The sequence below is a fragment of the Blastomyces gilchristii genome (assembly GCF_000003855.2).
Source record: "Blastomyces gilchristii SLH14081 genomic scaffold supercont1.9, whole genome shotgun sequence".
Lineage (NCBI taxonomy): Eukaryota > Fungi > Ascomycota > Eurotiomycetes > Onygenales > Ajellomycetaceae > Blastomyces > Blastomyces gilchristii.
This window is the reverse complement of record NW_003101674.1, coordinates 626,686-653,711: the sequence shown is the minus strand read 5'-3', so window position 1 is coordinate 653,711 and position 27,026 is coordinate 626,686. Positions and strand designations below refer to the sequence as shown.

The 27,026-nt window shown below is 38.3% G+C and overlaps 4 protein-coding genes across 4 annotated transcripts; 2 read left to right on the top strand and 2 right to left on the bottom strand.

Annotated features, from left to right (window-relative positions):
• Positions 1-419: 419 nt before the first annotated feature.
• BDBG_04531 (heat shock protein 90) lies at positions 420-5,152 on the bottom strand. The gene is made up of 4 exons (XM_002624621.2): positions 4,748-5,152; positions 4,164-4,451; positions 3,440-4,056; positions 420-3,370 (listed from the first exon to the last, which is right to left on the bottom strand). The coding sequence occupies exons 2-4, from the start codon at positions 4,422-4,424 to the stop codon at positions 2,134-2,136; spliced, it is 2,115 nt and encodes a 704-aa protein (XP_002624667.1). The 5' UTR covers positions 4,425-4,451; positions 4,748-5,152; the 3' UTR covers positions 420-2,133.
• A 704-nt stretch (positions 5,153-5,856) lies between these two features.
• Positions 5,857-9,113, bottom strand: BDBG_04530 (uncharacterized protein). The gene is made up of 4 exons (XM_002624620.2): positions 8,975-9,113; positions 7,881-8,892; positions 7,336-7,803; positions 5,857-7,265 (listed from the first exon to the last, which is right to left on the bottom strand). Exons 2-4 carry the CDS (start codon positions 8,590-8,592, stop codon positions 6,175-6,177), a joined length of 2,271 nt encoding a protein of 756 aa, XP_002624666.1. The 5' UTR covers positions 8,593-8,892; positions 8,975-9,113; the 3' UTR covers positions 5,857-6,174.
• On the top strand, positions 8,897-11,908 carry BDBG_04529 (uncharacterized protein). The gene is made up of 3 exons (XM_031721713.1): positions 8,897-11,090; positions 11,265-11,294; positions 11,477-11,908. The coding sequence occupies exons 1-3, from the start codon at positions 10,863-10,865 to the stop codon at positions 11,507-11,509; spliced, it is 291 nt and encodes a 96-aa protein (XP_031578558.1). The 5' UTR covers positions 8,897-10,862; the 3' UTR covers positions 11,510-11,908.
• Positions 11,909-13,224: 1,316 nt separating this feature from the next.
• Positions 13,225-17,006, top strand: BDBG_04528 (HLH transcription factor). Its single transcript, XM_031721712.1, has 3 exons — positions 13,225-14,722; positions 14,790-15,855; positions 15,961-17,006. The coding sequence occupies exons 1-3, from the start codon at positions 14,201-14,203 to the stop codon at positions 16,503-16,505; spliced, it is 2,133 nt and encodes a 710-aa protein (XP_031578557.1). The 5' UTR covers positions 13,225-14,200; the 3' UTR covers positions 16,506-17,006.
• The last annotated feature ends 10,020 nt before the right edge of the window (positions 17,007-27,026 follow it).

Genomic DNA, 27,026 nt, shown 5'->3' with positions numbered 1-27,026 from the left:
AGTTTTCTGTGGGTGCTCTCCGTGATTTACTCTCTCCATATCCCATCCGTGTCCAGACGCACCTGTATCTACCTCCAACAATTCAACCTCTACCACTCATTACACCTCCATTCCGTCTTCCTTTTCCTTTCTTGTTACTTATTCATTAGCGATGAGGGGGAAATAAAGCTTCAATTCCTTTTTCCAGCATGAATCTTCTTATCTTATTTCGCGATGTTTTCTCCAAAATCAGAAACAGGGTTACAACAGCTTAGATAAAAAGGAGCATTTTTTCCTTCATCTTACTTCATTGTCGTCTTCTCATTACTAGTCCAATTATTATTATTCTACTCTTGCCGCATACTACAATGACGAACGATACTGCCTCTTATGACTTTTATCATTTTTCGAAAGCTTATATTTTTCACTAGATAGTTACCTTCTGCTTTGTTATTTTTATACCATTCTCAATTTTAATTATGTCATTCCATTCTATTTCATTGCATTCAATTTACCTATACTTTTTATTAAACTTAAATCATCATCTCTTCCTCCGTTCTCCATTTTGACTCTCCTCTCTTCTTAATCATATAACCCGCCTCAACCACCCCTCACCCTCCACATCCGTCCCTGCAGAGATAAAATAAAATAAATAAATAAATGACAATGACAATGACAATCCAGCTAGAATACGCGTGCGCCAACAGGCATATACTAATTTCGATAGGAATGCATAGCATTCCCCCTTTGTCTTGTCTTGCCCTCGCTCACGCACTCATGGCACTCTCAGCGACGGAGGTTCATGTACGGACATACCCACACCATGCATACCGCATACCGGAGCATAAGGTCGACACACCTCCCATCTCCCCGTAACGTGATGGATGCCAGGAAGTATCTGTCGCCATACGTAGGCGTAAGGGGGATGTAAAATAACGGGGGGAGTCGAATGGTATGTTCAGTACAGTGCTGGCGGCTATCTGCTGTGGTATAACTATCTGTATTTTCAATTTCAACGCGCCACCCCGGCGCGCTGCTCCCTCTATCGTCTTCTGATCCTCGAGAAGTGTGACGGGGGGGGGAGGGGGGGCCCCATATTAAACGGGCGAATGAATAGCATGGTTGTAATAATGTGTTCCAAAGTTGTTGTTTGGAGATCGTGATGATATCTGAAGTGTAGTAGTTTACTTATTTTTCAGGCAGAAAAAAAACATGTATTTATTTTAAAAACAGCTCAACTATTGCTGGTTGAGTTTTATTTTTCACTGTCATCCTGCCTTGATTCCCTAAATGCCCGCTAGCAGAAACGACGAAATGTTGTTATGATATTCAATTTAATGGAACAGAGTCTACAGGGCGAGGTGAGAAAGCAAATAATTGTTGTTCTCTCACGCGCAAAAAATGAGAAGGGAGAAAACAAAATTGAAAAAAACCCTGAATTTTCACACAACCTCGAGATATACACGGATACAAAATCATTGCCCCCGGAACTGTGGAAGTAAACGGACCGGCCACGAAACTCTTCTCCGAAATCAAACCCGACGGCTAGGGATAACTTTGATTGATCAATCATCTTTAATTCTGTCTACATTAATGGCTTACGTTACCTGATGGCCATATACTTCTTACTTACACGCACAACTCATATCACCAGAGTCAAGATGATGATGAAATAAGAGCAAAAAGGAAACCAAAAACTAAAATAAAGTCAGGATATGTCTGAAAAGCTTAATTAAATAATTAAAAACAAACAGAACAGCTATAACCACGAAAACAGAAACAGAAACATAGGAAAAAGGACAAAAGCAAAAATACTGAAGCAAAAAACGGAGAAAAACAGCCGGTTAACCGCTAGAATATGATATATGACATCACTTGCTTCGTTTTCTTCTTATTCACTCTTTAATGAACACGCACACAACGCTTTTTGGTATTTTTGTCCTTTTAATTGTAAAACAAGGGCGAAGAACGAACTAAGTAACATTTGTGCGTGCATTTTCATCTCATCATTCCGCCATACGCTCATGATTTTTAAAAAAACCTGGTTTTTTGTTTAACTATCGGAAAGAGTAATAAAAAAAAAGGCAAAGGAAATAGGAAAAGGGGAAAAGCTAAATTCAAGAAACAAAGAAAAAGGGGGAGACAAGAGAAAATCTAATCAACCTCCTCCATGGCGCTCTCACCCGCAACCTCAGCGGGGGCAGCAGCCTCCTCCGTCTCCTTCTCCTCGGTAGTCTCAGCCTCCTCATCAATGTTCAAACCAAGAGAAACGAGCTTGTGAATGCGTTCCGCGAAGCCGGCAGGCTCCTCGATGGTGAAGCCCGAGACGAGCAGGGAGGTCTCGAAGAGGAGTTGGGTGATGGACTTGACGGTGCGATCATTCTCGCCGTCGGCCTCGACCTTCTTCTTGAGCTCCTGGATGATGGGGGATTTGGGAGAGATTTCGAAGGTCTTCTTGGAGGACATGTAGGAGCTCATGGAGGTGTCACGGAGGGCTTGCGCCTTCATGATACGCTCCATGTTAGCGGACCAGCCAAATTGACCAGTGCGGATGGCGCAGGGGGAGCCAATGAGCTTGTGGGAGACAACGACTTTCTCGACCTTGTCGCCAAGGACGTTCTTCAGGCTCTTGGCGAGGCCTTCGTATTCCTTCTCCTCAGCCTCGCGGGCCTTCTTCTCCTCCTCGGTCTCCTCGAGCTCGAAATCCTTGGTGATGTCGACGAGCTTCTTGCCATCGAACTCCTTGAGCTGGGTCATGGCATATTCGTCGATAGGATCGACGAGGAACAGAACCTCGAAGTTCTTCTCCTTGAGAGTATCGAGGAACGGAGACTTCTGGACAGCCTTGAGAGATTCGCCAGTGATGTAGTACATCTGTTTCTGGTGCTCTTGCATGCGGGTGACGTAGTCGGCGAGTGAGGTGGTCTCGTCACCAGACTTGGTGGAGTTGAAGCGGAGGAGCTTGGCAAGGGCGGGGCGGTTCTGGGCGTCCTCGTGGATACCAAGCTTGATGTTCTTGCTGAAAGCGGAGTAGAACTTATCGAATTGCTCACGGTCTTCCGCGATCTCGTTGAAGAGCTCGAGGGTCTTCTTGACGATGTTCTTCTTGATGACCTTCATGATCTTGTTCTGCTGGAGAGTCTCACGAGACAGGTTGAGAGGAAGGTCCTCGGAGTCGACGACACCCTTGATGAAGCTGAGCCATTCGGGAATGAGATCGGTGGCGTCATCGGTAATGAAGACACGGCGAACGTAGAGCTTGATGTTGTTCTTGGTCTTCTTGGTCTCGAAAAGGTCGAAAGGAGCACGCTTAGGAACGAAAAGGATCGCGCGGAACTCGAGTTGACCCTCAACGGAGAAGTGCTTCACAGCAAGATGATCCTCCCAGTCGCTAAAATTAAATAGTTAGCAAAAGATGAACGTGACAGAACTGAAAGACGAGTAAACCGAGTAAACTTACTTAGACAGGGTCTTGTAGAAAGAGGCATACTCCTCCTGAGTGATATCAGCAGGATTTCGAGTCCAAATGGGCTTGGTTTTGTTAAGCTCCTCCTCCTCGACCTTTGTCTCCTTGATTTTCTTGGTCTTCTTTTCTTTCTTTTTATCCTCTTCGTCGTCATCGACCTCCTCAACCTTGGGAGTCTTGTCGTCACCCTCATCCTTAACCTCCTCAGCATCCTCATCGGGGACCTCCTTCTCGGTCTCCTTCAGGACATGGAGGTAGATGGGGTAGGAGATAAACTCAGAGTGCTTCTTCACGACTTCCTTAATTCTGCTCTCATTCAGGTAGTCGGCCTGCTCGTCCTTGAGGTGGAGAATCATCTTAGTACCACGGCCAAGAGACTCTCCGTCTGTGTCCTGGGTGATTTTAAAGGTGCCACCGGCACTGGACTCCCAGATGTATTGTTCATCATCGTTGTGCTTGGAAATGACTGTCACCTTATCGGCAACGAGGTAGGCAGAGTAAAAACCAACACCGAACTGGCCAATCATGGAAATATCGGCACCAGCAGTGAGGGCTTCCATAAATTGCTTAGTACCTGAGCGGGCAATGGTACCCAGGTTGTTGACGAGATCCTAAAACAAAAATCCAAAATGTCAGTATTATTTTGTTTTCACAAATTTCTTGGCAAAATCACGAGGGAGGCTCAATTGGGAATATTTAACATATTGGGGCAACATACAGCCTTGGTCATACCAATACCGGTATCGCTGATGGTCAGGGTCTTGTTCTCCTTGTCGGGAATGATATCAATGCGGAGATCCTTGTTGGAGTCGAGTTTGCTTGGGTCTGAAAGGGCCTCATAGCGGATTTTGTCGAGGGCATCAGAACAGTTGGAAATCAGCTCTCGCAGGAAGATCTCTTTGTTGGAGTAGACGGTGTTAATGATGAGCGAGAGGAGCTGAGAGATCTCAGCCTGGAACTCGAAGGTTTCGGACGCCATGTCTGCAGTGGGTGATAGGATGGTATTCTGTGCAAGCTTTTAGTTAGCTTCGATTTCAATTTTTTCGTTCCTCTTTCTATTGTTCCTTGTGTTCTCCGCTTCTCTTCACTTCTGCTTACGAGACAGCAATGAACGTAAAAAAAAAGTGCAGATCTGGGTAAAATCGAATCAAGGGATCAAGATACCGATTGATTATTCCACTCTGCAGTCTTTCTTGTAGTGGGAGAGGGAGGGAAGAGGGGGTAAACAGTCGTAAAAAACAAAGGGTAACAGAGGCAACAGAGCTCTGTGCGGCTGCAAGAAAAGAAAAGAAAAGCACTTACGGATTACTGAGTAGGAGGGAGCCGTTGCAGTAGCAGTTGTTCAAAGATATGGGTATAGAAGGGGAGAGGAGAGAGATGAAGCTGGGATGCAGAGAATTGAAGAGGTGAAGAAGAAGGAAAGGAGGAGGAAGAAGAGAAGTTGAAGAAGAAGTTGAAGAAGAAGAAGAAATTGGGCGAGGAGGTTGCAAAAAGAAAAACAGAAAGACAGAGAACTGCGCAGAAACAGAACTTAAAAGCAGCGCCAGAAACAAACAAGCTCCAAGCCTTTCGCAGCTCCCCGCCCTGCCAAACAAAAATATCCACCGCCGCCTGCTCAATCCAGAACCCAGCGAATCTTCCACCGATTTCCATCGCTGCCCTACGCGCTAGCCCCGACTCACCGCCCGCCGCCTTTCTAGAACTATCCATCCATCACTGCTCATGTCCTGCTCGAGGCAGCGAGAGTTTCAACACGTTTATAGCACATGCCCAGCTTAAAGCCGAGAGTTTGGTGCCCGCCTCACCAGCCAATCTACCTGGGAGCTGATTGATCTACTACTATTAACTAATAAGTGCCAGACGCTGCGACAGCAGGCCGCGGATCAAACAGCGGAGGGAGGAGAGGGCGGGGTTCTGGAACATTCCGCCGCACCCGGAGTTCCGCCTCCCCCATTCCAAGGTTTCCTCTACTGGCGGAAAACAACCTATACGCAGTTACACCTACTCTCATACAATAATGATAGCAATAGTCGTCCTAGATCTAGATCTATGGGATGTGTAAAGCATGCCTGATACCTGCAATTAAATTGCACATCAGATTCATCTAGCTGTGTCAGTACATCTCACTACCTCTCATTAGTGAGTGCACCACACCATAAAGGAATTCACACCGCAACAGAATTTTGAAAATAAGTATCTTTTATATGGAAAACATGGATATCTTCAACATTATAATACATATGAGTCATATAGGTATATTATTAATTATTCCAAGTATATTACAGTATTTTTTTTTAAATAAAAATGTATATCTATTTTTCTAGAATGAAATTTACTAAATTCATCAAATCATAGCAGATTTCAGGTATGAGAGTGACAAAAAAAAAAAAAAAAAAAAAAACAAAGAGAGAGAGAGAGAAAGAAAGAGAGAGAAAGAAAGAGAGAAAAAGAAATTCATGTTTTTCTATAAGTACTACTGTTTGTATGATGAACCCATACAGAGATACAAATCATTTATGGTGTGGCACAATCCGTATGTACGCAGAAAATGTCAAAGAAATAAGAATAATACAATATAGTATAAAGAAATCACCTGGTGTCACATCAAAATCATATTCCATAATTGTAATAATCCGCCCTCATATGTTAAAACTATTAAACGTATTCAACCAACTTTAAAGGATGTTTTCCTCCTTACATGTATAGTTCCCGCCAGACAGTTCAGTCAGTCAGTCACCACTGAACCACCCAACATTCCACTCCGCAAACACTTGAGCCGTAAAACCCCACGCCTTCGCAACCCACAGTGCAAGCCCACCAACAACCCCCACACCACCAATGACCTGTATCACTACCCAGCCAGTCCGCTTCACATCGTCATTCCACCGTATCAGGCCCAGTGGATCCCGCGATGAACTCACATCCGCAACCTGGTACTTAACAGGCTGGCCATCCGGCCCCGGAACCATCACGGTCTCACTGCCACCCCCGCCCTTGCCTTTTACCGCCCACCGAGCCTTGGGGTGAGTAAAGCCTGGCGTTTGGGTTATGGGGAGGAGCGTGCCGTCCGCCACACACTCGCCCAGGCGTTCGGTTAGCCAGACTGCTCGCTCGCCACGGGCTAGAGATTGGTATCGTTCTCGTTCGTTTTGGAGGCTTTGCTGCAGATCAGATGCCCACTTTGCAAGTCGGATCTGAGCCAGGTGCTCCTCCCGCTGGGTGTGGTCGGCTACACGGGACATGGTATACGATGGCGGACCGCCGCTGTCGGCACCGGGGTATTGAACGAGGACCTGCGAGGGGGAGACGGATGAGAGGGGTGATGAAAATTGAGAAAGATTGGAAGTTATTCCACCTGGTTTGGAGGCTGAATAATCTTGTGGACGTGGGCGTGGACGTGTCAGAGAGATTGTATGCGAATCGCATGACTCTATCAACTTCTTCGCAGCTAGATGCCGTAGCCAGGCTATGTTATCCCGATCAAATAGCTTTTCTAAGAGTAAATTTAGCTCTGATGGGGCTAAGGGCTGCACATAATCAGGACTCATTAAGAGGCTTGCATCCATGATATCATCGTCATTGGAATTTGCGGAAGAAACAGCAAATGGTAAGGACGGGATGGTTTCTTCGTCGCCTATGCTACCAGCGAGATCACCAAACAGAAATGGTCGAACGCCTGCTTCCCGAGCCTGAGAGTGGAAAGATCGTTTTAGGGAGTGGATTTGGCTTTCGGTGAGAAGGTCAGCTTTGGAGATGAGCGGGATCACAGTGGCGACTTTTGAAAGCTTCTGGATGCATGATATGTCCGCCGACATTGAATCTATATAAATCGATTAGAATTCATGGCTCTTAAAACAAGCTTCATTTTATCTCAAAATCGTAACGCATACCTTCGGAGACAAGATATAATATAGCATCCACTTGGGAGCCCCCATTTCCGCTCAGAAGGCCCTGGAGATCAGTGTTGACTGAATCCAAAGCGGTTACGGCCCGCTGGAACTGTCGGTTGACATACTGCACGATACATTCTGCCTGATCTAATAAACCCAGGGTCCCACAGGCCGTGTCGACGAAGCACAAGTTTCTTTCCAATACGACGTCTCCCATACTTTTCCTCCTTCGAAGAACCCTCGAGTCTTCCAGATCCGACCACCAAGATGGGTAAGGCTTGGTGCTGGCATAGATCTCCACAATCGAAGTGGGCTCTCGTACATGTTGAGATCGATGAGATCGCTTCGAACCTGATTTGCTGGTTCTCTGAGCTTCTGTCCGAGACGGGCTGCGAGGGAGCGGGTCGACATGTACTATATCCTCAAGCACTTGAACAATAGATTTTATAAGGGACGTTTTCCCACAGCCTGCCAGCAAATTGCATCAGTAAAAATCTCACATGTAAAACTTTACCGGGAAATTTTTAAGGAGTCGTTTTTCTTACCAGCAGCACCAGCCAGGAGAATCTTAAACCTGCCCATAGATTTTCCTTTTTCAGTAAAAGGTCTCCGACTGGGCATTTTGATACTTGGCATTATAAGCTGTGCTGTGCTATCCTGAACCGCGGACGAACCGAGACTGCTGCAACCCTCATTTTCCGCCGCCCTTGTTGTATGAATCCCTCCATATGCCACGGGTACATCATCTGTGGGTCGAAAGGACCGGGTCGAGGTTGACTTGGGGCTGTCCGGAAGGGAGACTGGTTCCGCCGGTGAACGAAGTATGAAAGGAGTTAGGGGGCATGATGTGGGAACGTTAGAAGGGGTTCTGCTGCGCGTGTTCTTCAATGGCGAAGGGTCCCGCCCATCTGGATCTGATGCATCGCCGACCTCGACAGTTTTCGCTATAGTTTCCCTCGTCTCGGAAATAATGTGTCGGGGTGACGTATCGTCTATTTCTCTCGTAGGCTGGGGATCCGGCCATTGTGTCGAGGTACCGGATTTGGAACTGTCAGCTGTGGATTCTTCGAGGCTTTGCACGCCATATGTGTCCTCTCCCTCTTCTTCTGCTGAAGTAGCCTGGGAATCTTGTATATCGCTATCTCGAGCAAGGAAGAAGGTCTCGGGGGAAGTGTGGCAGAACTCGTCCTCAGGTCCCGCAGGTGAAGGGGATTTGCGGGGTCGGGGTAGGAAGGTGTCGGGAACAACGGGTCGCATAGTCACGGGCGGCGGAGGAGGCTCGAGCAGGTATATAGAGTGGTAACTAACACCCGCACCGGGCTAGAATATGTTAGGCAATGAAGAGGAATGTAGAAACAGAAGATAGGATGCCGGAGAAGGTGTAGTTGCTATGGGCGGGGATACCAGTAGATACTACCAGCTGCTGTACAGCTGACGTGGGGCTTGGGTCGGTGAACGGAACATGACGTGACCCGGAGTTCTGTTATGTAACTAACTAGTTAACTAGTTACTGTAACTTACCCGCCATCTACGCTTGGTCGGTCTGGTCTATCTGGTCTATTATTATTGTCAACATCGTGCAACATGTATCACGTAACTATGGAGTAAACTACAGTTCTTCAAAGATGGATGGCCTCACTCTTTCTGGCTCTACTTTTCGAATCTTTATGTTAATGAACCAAATGAACCTTCGTGTCCTTCTGCCCTGATATCCTTTGCATGTTCTTTCTCCCCTCTGATCTGATAGTGCCGCCAAGCCAGATCCCTAAATTAGCGCAGAAACACAAGCCTGAGTCTAATTAATAATGATTGATACTTGCCTGTTGTTTCTCTTATTTATTTTAATCCGCTTTAGCCCTTGATCGTCAATCCCCGCCATGGTGGTGCTCCACTATCCATTATTACCCCTGCCCTGAATCTTCTGTATAATGGTAGATATCTACCTTTTCGCCTTCTCGTTCCAAGAAGACTACGATGTGAAAACCACTGTTGGAACGGAGAGTTCATGTGCCAATGAAGCTTTTTCAGGGCTAGGCCATCCATCACTCATTTGATTGAGGAAATATCGAGAAAAAAATAAAAAAAAATAAAAAAAATAAAGACCTACAAACTCAAAAGTATGGAAGCAATTGCTAAATTCAGATTTTTGATACTGTTGGCTATATTTCAAACCATTGGAGCCGTTGTTGAACCTCAAAATCGTTCCTCTATATTATCTTGGCCTTCAAAGACTTTTTAGCCAGGCTAATAAGAACAATGTCATATCTGCATCATTAATCCTATTGTTCTTTGCAGAAACTTCCTTCATTCTAGGGAGTTACATTCAATTTCTTCAGCTTGGCAATAATTTTTAAAATAAATTGGATGTGAACCCCTTACATGATTAAACAATGAATGGAAGATTAAACGCAAACATCCTCTCTTGGCCAAGTTCTAGACATCAGGATTTTCTTTCTTTTTTTTTCCTCTCTCGAAGCAGGTCGCACAACTGTTTCAGAAGCTTTATTTGCTCACTTAATCCCTTCCATATCCTCTGCCATTATAGCTTTATTTAGTTTTGCATGGGATTATTCGGATGATACCAAAAGTCCATCCTCGGCGTTCTATTGCCTCGATTTACCCGGATCCCCGATAGCATGTTAATCACCTTAACATCCACAACAAGTATTGACAGGCAACAGCAATATATACCCGGATAGCACCCTGAGTACGGAGTACAGATCATAATGCTTTGATGTGCCAAGGTCCGCAGTGCAACATCTCGAAATTAGCCTTGTGTCAATCATTATGTTTCCCGAGTGTTGCGCCATATACGCTTACAGTGAAATCCTACGGCGTCCTTCTATAGGTTGCTGTTCAATTTCCACCGCCGAGAAATAAAATCGGCACTCTAGGCCCTTTTGTTGTTTCTTCTGAAGCAACTCGCACTTTGCTACCTAGGCATGCTGAGCCCTGCATGATGAAGCGCCGGTGCGGAGATTAAGCATACCCTATCACAATATTCGGTCTCCTCCGCCCGTTAAAAATAGGCCTTCTTTTTTGTTCTCTCTGAAGACGCAGTGAAACGAGCGGCTCATATACTTGCTGCTTACGAGGGATATAAAGTCCTCTGCCCCGCAGGATTTGGGTCAGACTGTACGCCTTCCCTCCCCTCCCGCCCCAGTGCATGCATCATCAACTATAACGTATAGGGATGGGGAGTTTTTAGAACAGTGAGAGGAGGCAGTTAGGGCCTGCATGCTTCCGTCTCGTTTCGCACCACACTCTCGCCCGGGGAGAGATTAATTCGAATAGCGGAAATTGATATATAAACGGCCCATGCCTCCTCCTCACGAGTTCTTACATCTTTCCTCAGCAACATCTTCAAAGACAGTTCTTGCTTGCTTGCAATCCATTATATATATCCACGTCCTACAACCCAGGGCCAACCGGATCACTCTTCAAACCCCAAGAAGAAACACCTCCCATTACCCGAAGAACCACACCTTAAAAACAGAAAGAGAACGAAGAAAAAGAAAATATTAAAAATGCAATTCTCCATCCTCCTCACCACGCTCACATTCGCCCTCATCAGAACACAAACTGCAATCGCCCTCCCAGCTCCAATGGGCCAGGTCGAACAGTCCGCACAAGTGTCACTCACCACCCAAGACCAACAGCAGCTACAAGAACTCCTGGTAAAACAAAATATCCAAGGCGAGGAGTGCCTACGGGTCTGCTACCCCAAGCCGCCAATTTGCATCGGTAAAGGAACGGCACGTAATTTTCTTCTTTCTCTTTTCTCATTATCATCATAACCCACTGCAATAGTTGCATGACTGAGGTCACCTTTTTTTTTTTTTTTCTCTCTTCCTCAATGTCAGCGCAGTGAAAAAGGGTTCAATTTAACTAACAAAGTTTTCTCTTGGATGCATATTAAAAAAATACAGTACGCGAAAAACAGACCAATGCACAGACATGTATGTACTATGTCTTTTCTTTCTGTTCTACACCTTCCCCCTCCTTTTCTTCCCCCAACCTACCCCCGTCCGGCTACGTGAGACCCCCTTTTGAGCTCTCCTACATTTCCCGCGTCCGCCAAGAGTGCCTGAAAACGAAATTCTCTATATAGCCAATTTTCTGACCATTTAATTACATGTAGTCACAATGCTGGACCTGCTGTGTCAAAAACTGATGAAGATATCATAATGTGCTGGGTTGGTTGTTGGTTGTTGTTACTGTTACTGTTATTGAGGGAGATAGGCCCAGTTTGCATTCGGAAGATTGACTGATTATTGTTTCCTTATTTTTCCCCCTTTTTTTTCCATGTGCATATTGAGGGAGAAACAGAGACAGGGAGGGTTGAGAGCTTCTCTTCTTTGCATATGTTTTTCTATTGAAATAAAGCTTTTTAATTTTATGAAGCCTTCACTTTTGGATTTTCATTATAAAAATGAAGTAGCTGTTCATTTAAGATGTCAATTCATCTTAATCCAATTAGAAATAATAAGCATGCATATCTCTCAGTTTTTTATTCATAACAGATATGTATGTCTTATGTAGTGTATCTGTATGTGAGAAGGCTCTATTATGCAGCTTTTATTACCTATGTAAGAAAAGGAAATATCACTTGGTTCCTATACACACATACAGATAGTTTGTCAATATCAATGAAACTGAAAGGTTCAAAATGATAATATAGTAGCCATAGCCTCCGCAAATAACATCTATAATTTAATCATGCGAAATGTTTGACTACGAAAACTTTACCTACATAACTCATTTTATGCAGGCCTGAGCTTTTTATTGCGAAAATGTGTACGGAGTAATCTGTCGCAAATTAGCTTGGAGAAAAGAGGTGGAAAGGGTGACAGGGAATTATATCACACACAACTCAATGGACTGCGCAAAATCTCGCTCTCTCATCCAGTGCCATGCTACTTGGGGATAAATTGAGAGTATCAATAATCAATAGTCAGTAAGCACCTCAGAGACAAAAAGGGAGAAACTGCCAGCTCTCAATGCTGATTTTTCATCCAGCTTGCAATAAATAGATATGATGTTGATATGATGCAGTTTTTAGCTGTAGATAGGGCGATGGGGAGATAAGTTTGAGGGAAGGGAGTTAGTTCCTCATGATGGTTATGCATAGAGTTGAGATTTTGACAGTGCAAAGTGCCAATTAACCATAAACTATCAAAAAGAGAATCACGCGGACAAACAATGGCAGTGCTGCCATAGCAGAAAGGAATTTTGTGGCTGCACAGGCAGGGTGGTTGGTTGATGTGTGATCAGATCTCTGCCTTCTTTGAATTGCAGATCTTTTGATTTCTCTGTCGGGGATTGTTCGAACCTGTCTGCATCATTTGAATATCCACATGATGCAGTCCATGCAATATTTGGATACATGTATAGCACATATACAGAGTATACACATATTTCTCGTGGCACCTGCTTTTCGCCCTGTCAGGAACAATTAAAGATATGCCGATATGCTGTTCCTTTGTGTCAAATTGTTTATAGAAATCAGTCCAAGAGCGCACAATAATTGTTCTCCTTCCCTTTGCTTTCCTGTTTCAATCCCCCTCGGTGTCTCATTCCCACCATCTCAACCCCAACCCCAACGCCACCCTCACCCCACTGATGCTTTTCGAAGATAAATATCGAAGACGGCCAGACTGATTGGAATGTAAGACCTCTGGGCAGAGGGCCCGAGCCCTGAATAAATTTTATCAACAAGGAACCCTCGAAGCGCCTTTTCTTTGAGGCTTGCCCCCCTTGTAGCGAGCCAGGGTTTGCACTGTGTAGGATGGCCCATGTTATTCCAGCTTAGCGCGGCCCAAAATAATCCTACCATGCCGCATGGAGCTTGTCGATTTCGACGCTACTTCACGTCCTTCCGCCACGCGGCTGGGATTCGCGAAGCCAGCGAGCAAACCCCACACTGAAACTCCCGGCTAGTTTCTTCCACAGAAAAGGGAAAGCCGACAGACTTGCTTCTTGGGTTGCTCTGTGCTGAATTTCGGGGCGGATGGCGGCAAGATAGAAAAAGAAAATAATGAAACTTGGGGCTTTAGTTTGCTTTCTCCGCGCATCAAGTGCAGGGCTATTTTGAGCAACCTCTGACGCTCTTGAAACTCTACGGAGTAGGAGTAACTACGGAGTAGCGATGATAGAACGGAGGTTCTGACCACCTCTGCGAGGTTTATCATTGGTGAAAATCTTCCATCCAGCCCTATTTGCTAGCTCCAGCGTCAGCATTAGCGAACAAGAGATGTAACTTAACCTCAAAAAGGTTTGAAGCATCGAGGAGGAAGATGGAAGGAAAAGTATACACTAACTACCATAACTACGAAGTATCCTTCTTAGTCACGCCGTTATGTGACGTCGGTCTGTGGAAAAACCAACCAAGCAACGCCGCCACGGCGCCGGCCAAGAACGCGGAGCGTCCCATCGTCCCGCACTATCCCGACAAAACTCAGCACGGGCCCGATTTGCGCCAACCTCAACCTCTACTCGCCGCCAGGGCTTCAACCTCCACCCAGTAGTCAGTGTTCTTCTGTTCGCTCCTTTTTGCGCGCTCTGCTTCTTTGCTTTTTGGACCTCCTCCCCCAGATTCCATTCTCCTGTTTTCTCCTGTGGTCTCCCTGTTTCCAAGTCCCTCGTTGGCCTGCTGCGAAAATTGATCCCACCAACTAGGTCCGCGCTCTCAGTTCCCGCCGCAGCCACCTGCGGCTCCCCACCCGCAATTTTTGACCACCTTCCCAGGGCCATCGGGCTGTCATCTGCCCTGTCTGAGGTTGTGTGTTGTATCTGTCTCTTGTCTCTCTGTATCCTCTTCTCGATACCGTTTGTGGTTTCTTGAGCAGCCCGAGATATATCAATCATGGCAATGGATAGAGACACGTCGCTGCCCGCTTGGCCCCAAACCATGCCTGAGGACCTTCTTGTTCCTGTATCTGGAGAAGAGGAATTTTCAAAGTATCTGGATTTCAACTTCAACTTCGCGGACTTGGACGATGTCGTAAACCAGCAGCACAATGCCATTCACGCTTTGGCCCCGGATATTTCAACATCAATGCAGGACGTTCAACCCCCTGGAATGGCCCATCACCAGCAGATGCAGAATACTTCTGAAGCCCCGGACTATCAACCTGAGCTTCACCAACTGCACCACCAAATGGGCATTCAAGGCAGCATAAATACGACAGACGCGAACGCAGCACCACAATTCTACGCCCAGAAACAGCAAGCTTTCCTCCCGCAACAGAGCTATGGGCAGAGACCATATATTCCGCCTACCCCCAACAGTGCCGAGATGCATGCCGGAATTCCTCATGGGCTTTCCAGGTTGGACACTGATAGTCATCGACACTACGAGTACTATGCAAGACCCAATGATGACCATGTATGATTAAAACCCCAAGTTGAAAATGAAAGGAGTGGTTTTCTGACTCTTTTATCAAATATTACAGAGCGCGTTTACCCCTTCGCTTTCCCCCGCGATGACCCCTTTAGAACAGCAGTTCTGTATGCCAGAATATACTGTTCCTGGTGAATACTTTACTCCCCTCACGTCACCAGCTCTGGAAGCGCGAAATGCGAACGGCAATGGGTATATGTTCAATGGCACCACATCACATACTCCAGATATGAGTTTTATATCTTCGCCGGTAGAAATGAGCAATCAACTTCCAAGCGCCTCTGCTCCATCGTCTCCGGGGCTCGCACGCAAACAGCGACGAAAACTGTCCTTTTCGACTCGGGCCGGTCCACGACTAGTTCGTCAATCTCCGTTAGTTCGTCCCCTTAGTCGTCGAAAACCTAGCTTATCCGGCCCGTCGGATGATGCTACCTTTTTTGCGAACCATGATAAGAACTCAAGTCGACTATCAGTAAACCAGGTCGATGGGTATCGCCATCCAGGAAGCACAGAAAGCTCAGGACAAGATTCTGTTTCCCCAGAACCCTTGTCAGAACCATTGATGCCTCCGCCTGCGCTCCCACGATCCGCAAGGTCTCCATGCATTGGAACCCAAGAGTCAAGATCTGAAGCAATTGCCCGTGAAGCCGCAACGCCTGCTACTTTGATGAAACTGCAGCGACGATCCCAGCCTGCGCAAAGTTCAGAGCATCAATTCTCAAGAAGCGGAGACATCGTTATCAACGAATATCCTGACGAGGCGATGGAAGATATATCGTTGCCTGAAGCCGCTTCCTCAAATTCTGAACTTGCTACCGCGTCATCTGGAACAATCGTGACGAACAGTGAAGCAACTCCAACGATCGCGGCTGAACAGACGCCCAAGTTGAACCCAGCCAAAAATGGGTCTTCAGAACGTCCATCAATCGCCTCTGTTACACCAAGCCCCCAAATCGCTGCTACGGCATCTCCAACTGGGCCGATTGGCACCAAGCGGGCGGATTCAAAACCGAATAGCAGAGTGTCCAAGAAACGACAAAGCGTTAGCTCCTCGCAAGTTAGTCCGGCATTGCGGCCGAAAATTAGCCCTAGCATTCAACCCTTAATTCGCGGTGATGGTATGCCTCACTCCTACTCTAGCTAGTCTTGTTTTTATCCTTCTTATATATTTTTTTAATTATTTAATATCGGCCACAACGAATTAACTGACCATTCGACTATAGTAGGTATCAACGCGGAAAAGTCAGCTCTTTACCTCGCCTCGAAATCCAATTACCAACACATCATTGAGGGTACTCTTCTACCAGGCGTCTCGTATCCAAATGCGCTGGCGGAAAACCTAAGCTCCAAACGGACGAATCACAAACTAGCCGAACAGGGTCGTCGAAATCGCATCAATACCGCACTCAAGGAGATCGAAGGCTTACTGCCACCGTCACTAATACGAGAGCGTGAAAAAGTAGACAGAGCCGGCGGTGCCGGCGGTGATGGTGGCGATGGCGCAACGAACAGCAACACCACCAGCAAATCATCCTCTGATAAGCCAAGTTCAACACAAACGATCAGCAAGGCAAGCACTGTTGAGATGGCAATTGTCTACATCAAATCGTTACAACGGGAGCTCTCGGAGACCAAGGAGAAGCTGAAAGTTGCTGAATCGAAGCTTGCTGAAAATGCGGATGGCGGTGGTAAAAGTCCGCAAGACACAGAAAAGAAAGACGATAAAAGCATAGCAGAAGGTGATCCGAAAGCTGCTGCTGCCACTTGAACTCTGACTTGCTCAGATTAACCTTGTATCGAATTACTTTCCTCCTGGCGGCTCTTATCGATCTACTTTTCTCGTGTTTCCTCAATTCCCCCTATTTCAAAAACCGAATAAATATATCTTCTCCATATCTCTATTTTATCTTCAGCTCTTTCTTTCTTGTCCATTTTTATTTCCTACTTTTATCTTCTCAACTTCTATTTTACGGGCTACGGGTTACGTGGATTTTTTATTCGATCAAAACAAGACACTGGTACTATTGGTGGGACCATACCTTGGTTATGATCTATTATTATAAGGCTGATTCCTATCATCACCGCCCCTGACCTCACAAACCCAATTTTCAATATACGCGTCGTCGAGAACACCAAAAAGCACCGCTCACATTTATTTTTGTTTTTAGAGGTGGTATTCTTTTACTTTTTTACTTTTTTATTATTTTTATTATGTTCATACTTAATGACGTGAATATAATATATATATATATACTGGGCGGCTATAGGCTGTGTATACAGAAAACTTGACCTCGCTAAGTGCGCCACTTGACCTCATTACATAATCATAACCCCGACCTCGCATAATGTTGGTGATTACTACACCTACCCTAGTCACGTGCCACCCCAACCTATCCATTTAGTGTAACTCGCATAGATAGATTACACACATAACACAACAATGTTATTCTTCAAGAGATTATGAAGCCCTTCACAAGCAACAAATAACCACAATAATATACAAATTAACATCTTCACACATTGTTACAAGTGTGTCTAGATGATTTATTAAGTGATTAAACTTATGATTAATCTAAGATTCAGAGAGATGTCTGACTTAATAAAAGAATATATGTCTTTAAGATAGAGAAATAAGAAAATATCAGAGTAGTAAATACAAGATCATAGATCACTGTTAATATTAATAATGAATCAGAAGATAACTTCTGAGATATTTAAGATAAATAATATAATTATAGAAGAATAATCTGATAAGTTTAATAATAAATATAAAGATCTGATTGAAGATATTAATGAGATATTTAAACTGACTATATAACTATATCTGAGATCAGAATCAAACTTTATAGTTATTATATTATTTAAAAGTATTACTTCTGATTATAATTTGTATTTATTACATTAATTCTGAATCATATTATTTTAAATATTAAAGATCTCAGATTCACTTTTTAAATAAAAATCTAGTTCTGAATAAAGAATATATTTGAATTCTTAGTCACATTTTCATTCTGATCTCATTATTGAGAATAATATTAAATAAGACTATAAAATCACTTCTCACTTACATAATATCATAATATAGTACTTATTTATTGAAAATTCAACAGAGAGTATTATTAAATATTATTACTTTTCTAAACACAGATCATAATTCATATAATTTTAATTATGAAAAAAATATAAAATACAAAAAAAAAAAAAAACAAAAAACAAAAAACAAAACAAAAACAAGAAAAAATCAGAATGAAAAATAAAAAAAAAATAAAAATAAAAATAAAAAAAATCAAGATTACAGAGTCACAGTACTCTTAAAATACTTACTTCTCAGAGTCTTTACAATATTTATTATTAACTATGTATCTCTCACAGTGAGAGTAACATAGCTGTAATAAGTTATTATCTTAATATTATCTAATAAATAATCAGTATATATCTGTATAAATGTGAATATTTAGAAAATATACACTTAAAAAGTGTGATCAGAGTGAACTCTGCTACTACTTGAATAATATTAAGAACAGAACATTGAAATCAATGATTTCTCTCATTGATTTCACAGATAAGATGTATAAAGATAATCTTGAGAAATATAAGATTCTCTGACTTCTAATAAAAATAGATCTCACAGAGAGACTCTATTTTCATAATATCAGAGACTGAGTATTATTAAAAAGTATTACTTTTATGCAATGCATATGCACTTACTGTAACAATTCATTCTCTACATATATAACTGAGAGTAGACTGGCCGCCAGAATCATAAATTTCACATTTGATCTCATTTAATCTAATCTCATACATTTCTTGATGTGAATCTCACTGGGACTGGCTATCAAAAAAACATGTAAAGTGACTATATATCAGATCTTAAAATGAAACCATGACTTGAAAAAAATGAGAAAGTGATTTCATTTGATTTCATTTAGTTCTATTCTTGACATAAAGTTACTATTTTTAGACATTTTAAGGTTTTTTTTAGACTATTTTTAATTTTTTAAAAAGTAATGCTTTTTAATAACACTCAAATAAGATTTAAAGTCATTTAAAGCAATAAAAATAATTTAAATTGAGAAGTAGAAATCATAGTCTCATTTGAAAAATGTGACAAGAGTAGACAGTAAGTCTCACTGAAATAGTATGAGACTACTATCTAATGTTAAAACCGTGTAATGAGATCAGTTGAATTGATAATGAGACTATCAAAAAATCTGGTCCTGATTTCAGACACAGTTACACAGTCAGTCTAACTGAGAGTTGCAGCTTTTTCACACTGCACAGCTCTCTCTGAGATACTGGTATCAGTTTGTAACTCACACAGTCTCTTAGTTCAGTACACACTGTATATATACAGCTCTGCATGCTGAGGCTATATTAATCATTATAATCTGATATAATACTTACTTTTCACAGACCATGTTTCATTTGAGAGAGAGAAGAAAAAGACATGACTGTGATTTTATTGAGAAGAAATGAATAATTAATAATATTAAATATAATTTGATTCTTCTGTATTTAAAATTTAATTAGTCTATACTCTTCAATTTGAGAGTTTCTAAGAGTGTTTTAATAGTTTTCATATCAGCTTGAACTTAGTGATGAGTTAAAGAAGAAGAGAAAAGAGAGAAGAAAGAAATGAGAATAACTTATTTTTATAATATAAAAACAGAGAATTGCTGCAATCATTCTTTCTAGTAATAAAAATCTGTTTTCTGCATGTATCTCTGATATAGATTATATAATAACTACATATAAAGAATATCAACACTGCATGTATTAAATGAAGATGATGTTACTATGTAACACTGTAGCTGTTTTTATATATCTCTGAAAGCTGTTAATATTTTCTTTATCTCTTTATATTTGATAAGTCTGTAATATATTTCAATGCACTTTCTCTTTCATCATCATTATTATCATTATTATCATTATTATTATTATTATTATTATTATCATTATCACTATTATTATTATTATTATCATTATTATTATTATCATCATTATTATCATTATCATTATTATTATTATTATTATTATTATATTATTTCTGACTGTCTCTTCTGTCTTTATTTCTCTTCAACACTTATTAAAATTAATTATATCATCTCTCTTTAAATATTCTGCGGTTCTGCAGATCATCAAGGCATGTGAGTATTATCACAGATTGAAGAAAGAGAAGAAGAAGATATTTAAGTAAGAGAAGACAGATTATAAGACATATTATAATATCTTAAAGAGACTCTGTAAGAAAGCAGAATAATAATGATTTTAAGTAACACTTCTGATAGATTTAGACTGAACTAAGTATAGAAATAATGTGAATGATACTGTCTGTGAGAGATTGAAGAAGAAGACAGTGAAGAGTCTTATACAGTAGTGATAGAATCAGAAGAAGTTCTGAGAATAATTTAAGTTTAAGATAGAGAGAGAGAGAGAGAAGAAGAGTATTACTATAAATAAGCAGCAGCAGAAGAAGATTAAGAGAGTATTAAAGTAGAAGATAAAGAAGTTAAAACTGATAAGTTTTTTATTTATTAAGAGATAACAATTTTTAATAATACTTCTGTTCTCTAATTGATTAGTAGAAGCTGATAGAGAAGAAGAGAATTAAGATCTTGTTCAGATCTTGAATGCACTTCATAATTCAGAATATTAAGAAGATAGCTCTGCTCTCTGAGTATATCAATCTACTTACTGCTGAGATGAAACCTGAGACAGCAGATCAGAAAATATGAGATTTTGAGACATAGATTGATCTGACTGAGAGAGAGCAGTGAGAACCCTTCTCTGAGAAGACAGCAGAGAGAGATTTTGAGATGATTATTATCTCAGATGAGAAGAAGAAGAAGAAGAAGAAGAATGAGAAGTAAATTATAAAGAATAATAAGAAGAATAAGAAAGAGAAGAAGTAGAAAAAGTTTTTTTCTTTTTATATTAGTTAGTTATAAGTTCATAATTATTAATAATTAAAATTGATTTTGAGTTTTCAAAAATTATTATACAAGTTGTAATCAAGTCAGAAATAATATATATATATATATATATATATTTAACTATCATGATTCACAAATCACTATAATGTATAAGTATTAACATTTTTTCAACATTGATATTCATAATATTAATATATTTTTAATGATATTATCTAATAATATAATTTAATAACACTCTCTTTCACAATATTAATATATTTCAAGAAATATGATAGAGATTAATTAAGATTATTTATTTACTTTTATACATTGATGATATTCAATCTGAGTTAGTACTAAAATTATAACTAAGCTAAGAAATAAGATTATTTTCTCTTATATTAATTCTTCTTACATATATCAGTGATTAGTTATTGAAAATAAATTATTATCTTTCTCAAATTATTATCATATCTTCTGAATTCACTTCTTTCACTTCTTTTAATTCTATTGAAGATTCACAAACTCTTCAAGAAATCACTGTGAATTACAAAGTCTATATTATTTACAATTCAACACAGAATACTCTCTTTAAATTATAATGAATAATCACTTCATTCTTCACATCTGATTTCAGGTCATGAAATTTATGAAAAACTCAACACAAATATCAAGATAAACTATAGAATAATTATCAATAGATTATATTATAGATTACTGAAGAGTCATCTCTCTACTATAATCACTGTAACTTCATTCAGAAACATTTATCATGAACTAGTTATAGCTCTGAAGAAATTTTCTGATATCTGAAGTCATCAGAATGCAGATAATAAAAGAAAAATAATCAGAAAATTACTACTGAGCTGATAAGTTACTCTATCAGATAATAATTTTTAATAACACTAACTTTCTAATTTGAAGAAAATCATGCAAAAATAATCATATATCAGTACTCTGATTTCACAACTCTCATCTGATAACTTCTGTGAATAATTACTTTATATATATATATCTCTGAATCTTTCTCTTCAATTAATTGAAAACTCTGAATTCTGAACACTTCTTTAAATGCTTAATTTAAATCTTCATATTTCACATCAATTCTGTCTTCAGTTCAATCTTAAGATATACTATAAAGTCAATATATAATATCTAGAATCAGAGTTGAAGAATCATTGAAGAGTGTCTCTCATAGTGAATATATGAACTAGTATAAATAATCTTGCATTTATAAGAGTTATATATTATTATATTGATAAGAACTGAACTTATCAAGAGACATTAATTGAATTTGAATCATTGATCAGTAGTCATACTGAGAATTATATAACAGAGATATTAATAACTGTGATTAAAAATGACTATTGAGATATTAGTCTCAGTCTTCTTACAATTATAACTGATAATACTGCAAATAACTATACTATAATAAAGAGCTTGAAGCAAAAATTGACTTTGTATTTCTAAAATAATAAATAAGATTATATTCTCTGCATTGCTCATATGATTCAATTTATAATATAAACACTGATAAAGAATCTTAACATTGAGATGAAGAATAATGAGATGACTGATTCTTGAGATGAGAATGAGATGAAAGTAATTACTCAAGTAACTTTTACATTCATTTTACAAAAGATAATATTTTTTGATAACACTTTTTAATATTGCTTTTTGATAATACTTTTTAATAACACTACTGTTAATTTTGAATAGATTGACTAATAATTTAAATATCATAGATTCAAAATATTGTTAATATGATTTATATCTTCTCTAAACAATAACAACAATTTCATGATATTTAATAAATAAACAAATCAGTCACATCACTGAATATGATACAGAATATTAAAATATGATGAAGTTCAATATATAAGATAACTGTTCAGACTCTTTGATTGTATCAGATAATTGATTATTAAGTGCAACACTCTGATCAGAAAAAGATTCAGATATTAAAACTTTCTAATATGAAGTGAACTCAGTTAAAATATGTGATTGATTTACTGTTTCAGTTTTATAAGATAATAAAGACAGTCTCAATCACTTATACATCAATACTGCAGTTAGTCTGATGAGTGTATAACAGTTTATTTACTCATCTTGAGAAGTAGTTGAATCACTTAAAAAGAAATTCAGTCTGAGATGATGCTATAGCACAGGCTATTATTACTGTAAGAAATAAACTGATATATTACTACAGCAAAACTGAACAATCTTTTGCAGAGTACTATATTATAGTAGCTCTACTAAATCTCTCTCATCAAGTTAATATCTACACTTCTCAAGATTGAATAGAGAAGAAACAAGACTTATATGTTAAATTAATCTGAGACTACTACAATATTAACTATCAGAGATTTGAACAAGCAGATGTTCAAGATGTGAAGACAGTGAAATACAATTTTCTAGTAAGTATCAATCTTTGATAATACTTCATATCACATAGAACTATAATACTAACTTTGAAACAGAACTTGCATACATTGATTACAATCAAAAATCAGGCAAAATTACATGCTTGTAAAACTGAATTTGACTACTATCTTCAAGATAATTTAACAAATTTACATATCAAATCAATTCTAGAGTTATGAAAAATTGTTGAGAGTATATATTCAACTGTTGTACTGATGACACATGATATTCTAATAATTTCATTGACAGAGATAAGAATGAAGCAAAAGTTCAACTCAAGTTGAGATATTTATTACTATCACTGAAGATAATTACAAGGAGAAATAATCAAGAAACTCATAATTATAAAACATGAAATTATCAGATAGTTTAATACCTCTGATCACAGTATATCAGAGAAGTATAGTTTTCATGAGAAAGTAAAGAATAAACTTATACAAGAATGTATTTAGTTATTTTATGAGTATTATCAATAATTGTTATCAAATTCTGATTATATAAGCAATCACTGAATGAATTAAATGAGACTGATTTTAATCTTCAGTCTCAGTCTCATTCTGATTTTGAAAAAATGATCATCTTTCACAGTTTATTCTGAGAAATTACTCTCATTTCACTGTTCTTGAATTAAATCTGGTCATTTTTCACATCATTTCTCTCAGAAATGGTTCATTTTCAGATTTTTTTGAGGCTTGATTCTGGTGGGACTCACGTCAAGAAATGTATGAGACCAGATCAAATGAGATTAAATGTGAAATTCATGGTCCCACCGGCCAGTCTAGAGATATCAGACAATGTAAGAGATTTAAATAACTGAAATAATAATAACTCTGTAAGTAAGAAGACTTATATAAGACTAGAAATTACAAGACTTCAGCATGAAGTTAAGTAAATAAAGACAGATAGAAATGAAAATGAAGAGCTTAGTATAAATTTAATAAACTATCTTTAACAGAAGAGTAGAATATCTATATTAATAAAAATTCTTAATAAATTCAGAGATTAAGTAAGATCTATAAAGAAGTCTATTATACTTACTAACTCTGTAAATTATTCTATATAGAAAGAAGAGATTCTACTTATAGTAAGATAATCTGAAATGAATAATATTCTTAATAATAAGTAGATTAATTCTGATGAGAATATTAGTATAAATATATAATATTTTTAATCAGAATAAAATATCTGACTATATAATTATATATGATCTGTAATTATCTCACAGATCAAATCTCACTTTATTATACTTAAGAAGTTTCAACTATCTACTTATTCTCTATAGTCTGTTATAGAGAATAATTTCACTGAGAGATCTGCTATTCACAGAACTCATCTGTTCTAAGAATTGATTAAGATAATATTAAAATCAAAGAGTTCTGATTATATATTTATTAAATATTCAATTACAATCAGAACTGATTATATTCAATTGAGATATAATATTAAAGATTTCATGTTTTTTAACAGACTTCTTACAGAGATTAGTAAAGATTGATTATCTTTTATAAAGAATTAAATGAATATAATAGAGAAGAATGAGAATACTAGAACACTCAAAGATAATTTCATAGAATTGTGTTAAAATATTTTTCTATAATTATCAGTTACTGACAAATCTCTCATCTCTGATGAGAAGATCTCTATAAATAATGCTCAAGATTTCAATAGAAAGAATAAAAAGAATAAGAAGAAGAAGAAGATCTCTAAAAATAAGAATAAAGATTTCATTCAGCTGAATAGAAAGAGTAATAATACTTAGACTGACTGTGTGACCGTGTCTGAGACCAGGATCAGATTTTTTGATAGTCTCATTATCAATTCAACTGATCCTATTACATGGTTTTAACATTAGATAGTAGTCTCATACTGTCTCAGTGAAACTTACTGTCTACTCTTATCACATTTTTCAAATGAGATCATGATTTTCACTTCTCAATTTAAATTATTTTTATTGCTTTAAATGACTTTAAATCTCATTTGAGTATTATCAAAAAGCGTTACTTTTTAAAAAATTAAAAATAGTCTAAAAAAAACCTTAAAATGTTTAAAAATAGTAACTTTATACTAAGAATGAGACTAAATGAGATCAAATGAGATCACTTTCTCATTTTTTTCAAGTCATGGTTTCATTTTAAGATCTGATATATAGTCACTTTACATGTTTTTTTAATGACTAGTCCCAGCGGGATTCACGCCAAGAAATGTATGAAACCAGATCAAATGAAATTAAATGTGAAATTCATGGTCCTGGCGGCCAGTCTAATAATACTACTAAAATATATTATCATTATCAGAAGATTAATCATATTCAAACAGATTACTGATTGAAATTTTCTGAAAAATACTCAACTAGCTGCAGTAAGAATAAGAATAAGAATAAAATAAACTCAGTATCAGTTCATAATATTATTGAGTAAGTATTTTATACAATAGAAACAGTCTATTCTACTAATCAAACTAATAAAGATATCTGAGTTCTGAACTCTGAATCTGATACTCATGCTACATCTTATAAGAATCTCATATTAATAGTACTGTAGAAGATTAATATTATATTGAAGATAACTGATGAATCAACAGCTTTTACAACAGCTATAAAGAAGATGAATATATCAGTTAAAGAAGTAAATCTGCTGCTGCAGAACATTTACTACATTCTCAAGCTGAAGATTGATCTTATGAGTTTTGAGAAGCGTATATATCAGAACTATATATATAAGTAACTAATCTATGAAAATACTCATTTAATCTTGCTAATCTCTTCTGACAAGATATTGAGTTTTACTGTTAAATTAAGTGATAAGAACATCTACATTCTAGAAAAATAATCAATAACTAGAGACTTGATTCAATTTATAATATTAAATAATAAATTTGAATCTGTGAAAATTCTACAGTCTGCAGAGAAAAAAGATTCTCTGCTAGTATTATTTAATAAGAATATTAAGATTATTAAACACACAATATTACAATAATATTAAAAGCTTAATCATTTTAATTCTATGAATATCACTAAATTAGCAGCAGATTCATAACTGAGAATGAGAATTAAGAATAGCAGAGCTTTGTCATTCTGCAAGACCTGTGTACAGGTAAAAATAACATATTCAATATTCATATCAATGATAAGAACTATCAAATCTATGATGAGATTCTTTGTAAATCTTGCAGATGATGACTGTACACTATATGATGAAATCAATCTCTCTACTCATAAGAGAGTTGATTATTGAATGAGTATTATAGATAATATCATATACTACAGATAAATTATTCTTATGATATCAAAGAGTGAGATCACTATGTGTTTGATAATCTTTATTGATGAAATTGAGATCACTACTTAACATTGAATTAAGACTTTACACTGAGATGACAGAGATGAATTTAAAAGTGATGAATTAAAGATCTACTGTCAGTGAAAAGAGATTATATATGAGATTACTACATCTGATACATCACAGTTCAACAGCTCTGCAGAATATGTCAATTATATTGTAGATGAAAAGACAAGAAGCTTACTATTCAACAGTGAGCTTATAAGAGAACTTTGAGATGAAGCTATTCAAGCTGCAGTCATAATAATTAACATGTTCTCAATATCAATGAAGATTTACAGATGTTAGAGAGAGATCTTATTATTCTCTTTTAAAACTTGAACAGATGTTCAATCTTCTGCTCATTAAATACATAGATAAGAATGTAAGATGTATAAGAAGAATCTGAAGATTATCAATAAGCTCACAGATAGAACTGACAGTAAATAATAATAATTAGTTGAATATCAAGAACTGTATTAATATCATATCTGAGATTCTATAACCTGAAAGCTTGAGATTGTAAGAAATATTGTTTTTAATGAAGAATTAGCTACAGAAGAAGCACTGATAAATGTCATTAGAGAAGTAGTCAAACTGTCAGAGAAATTGAATGTTCTTGACACTATGAAGAGA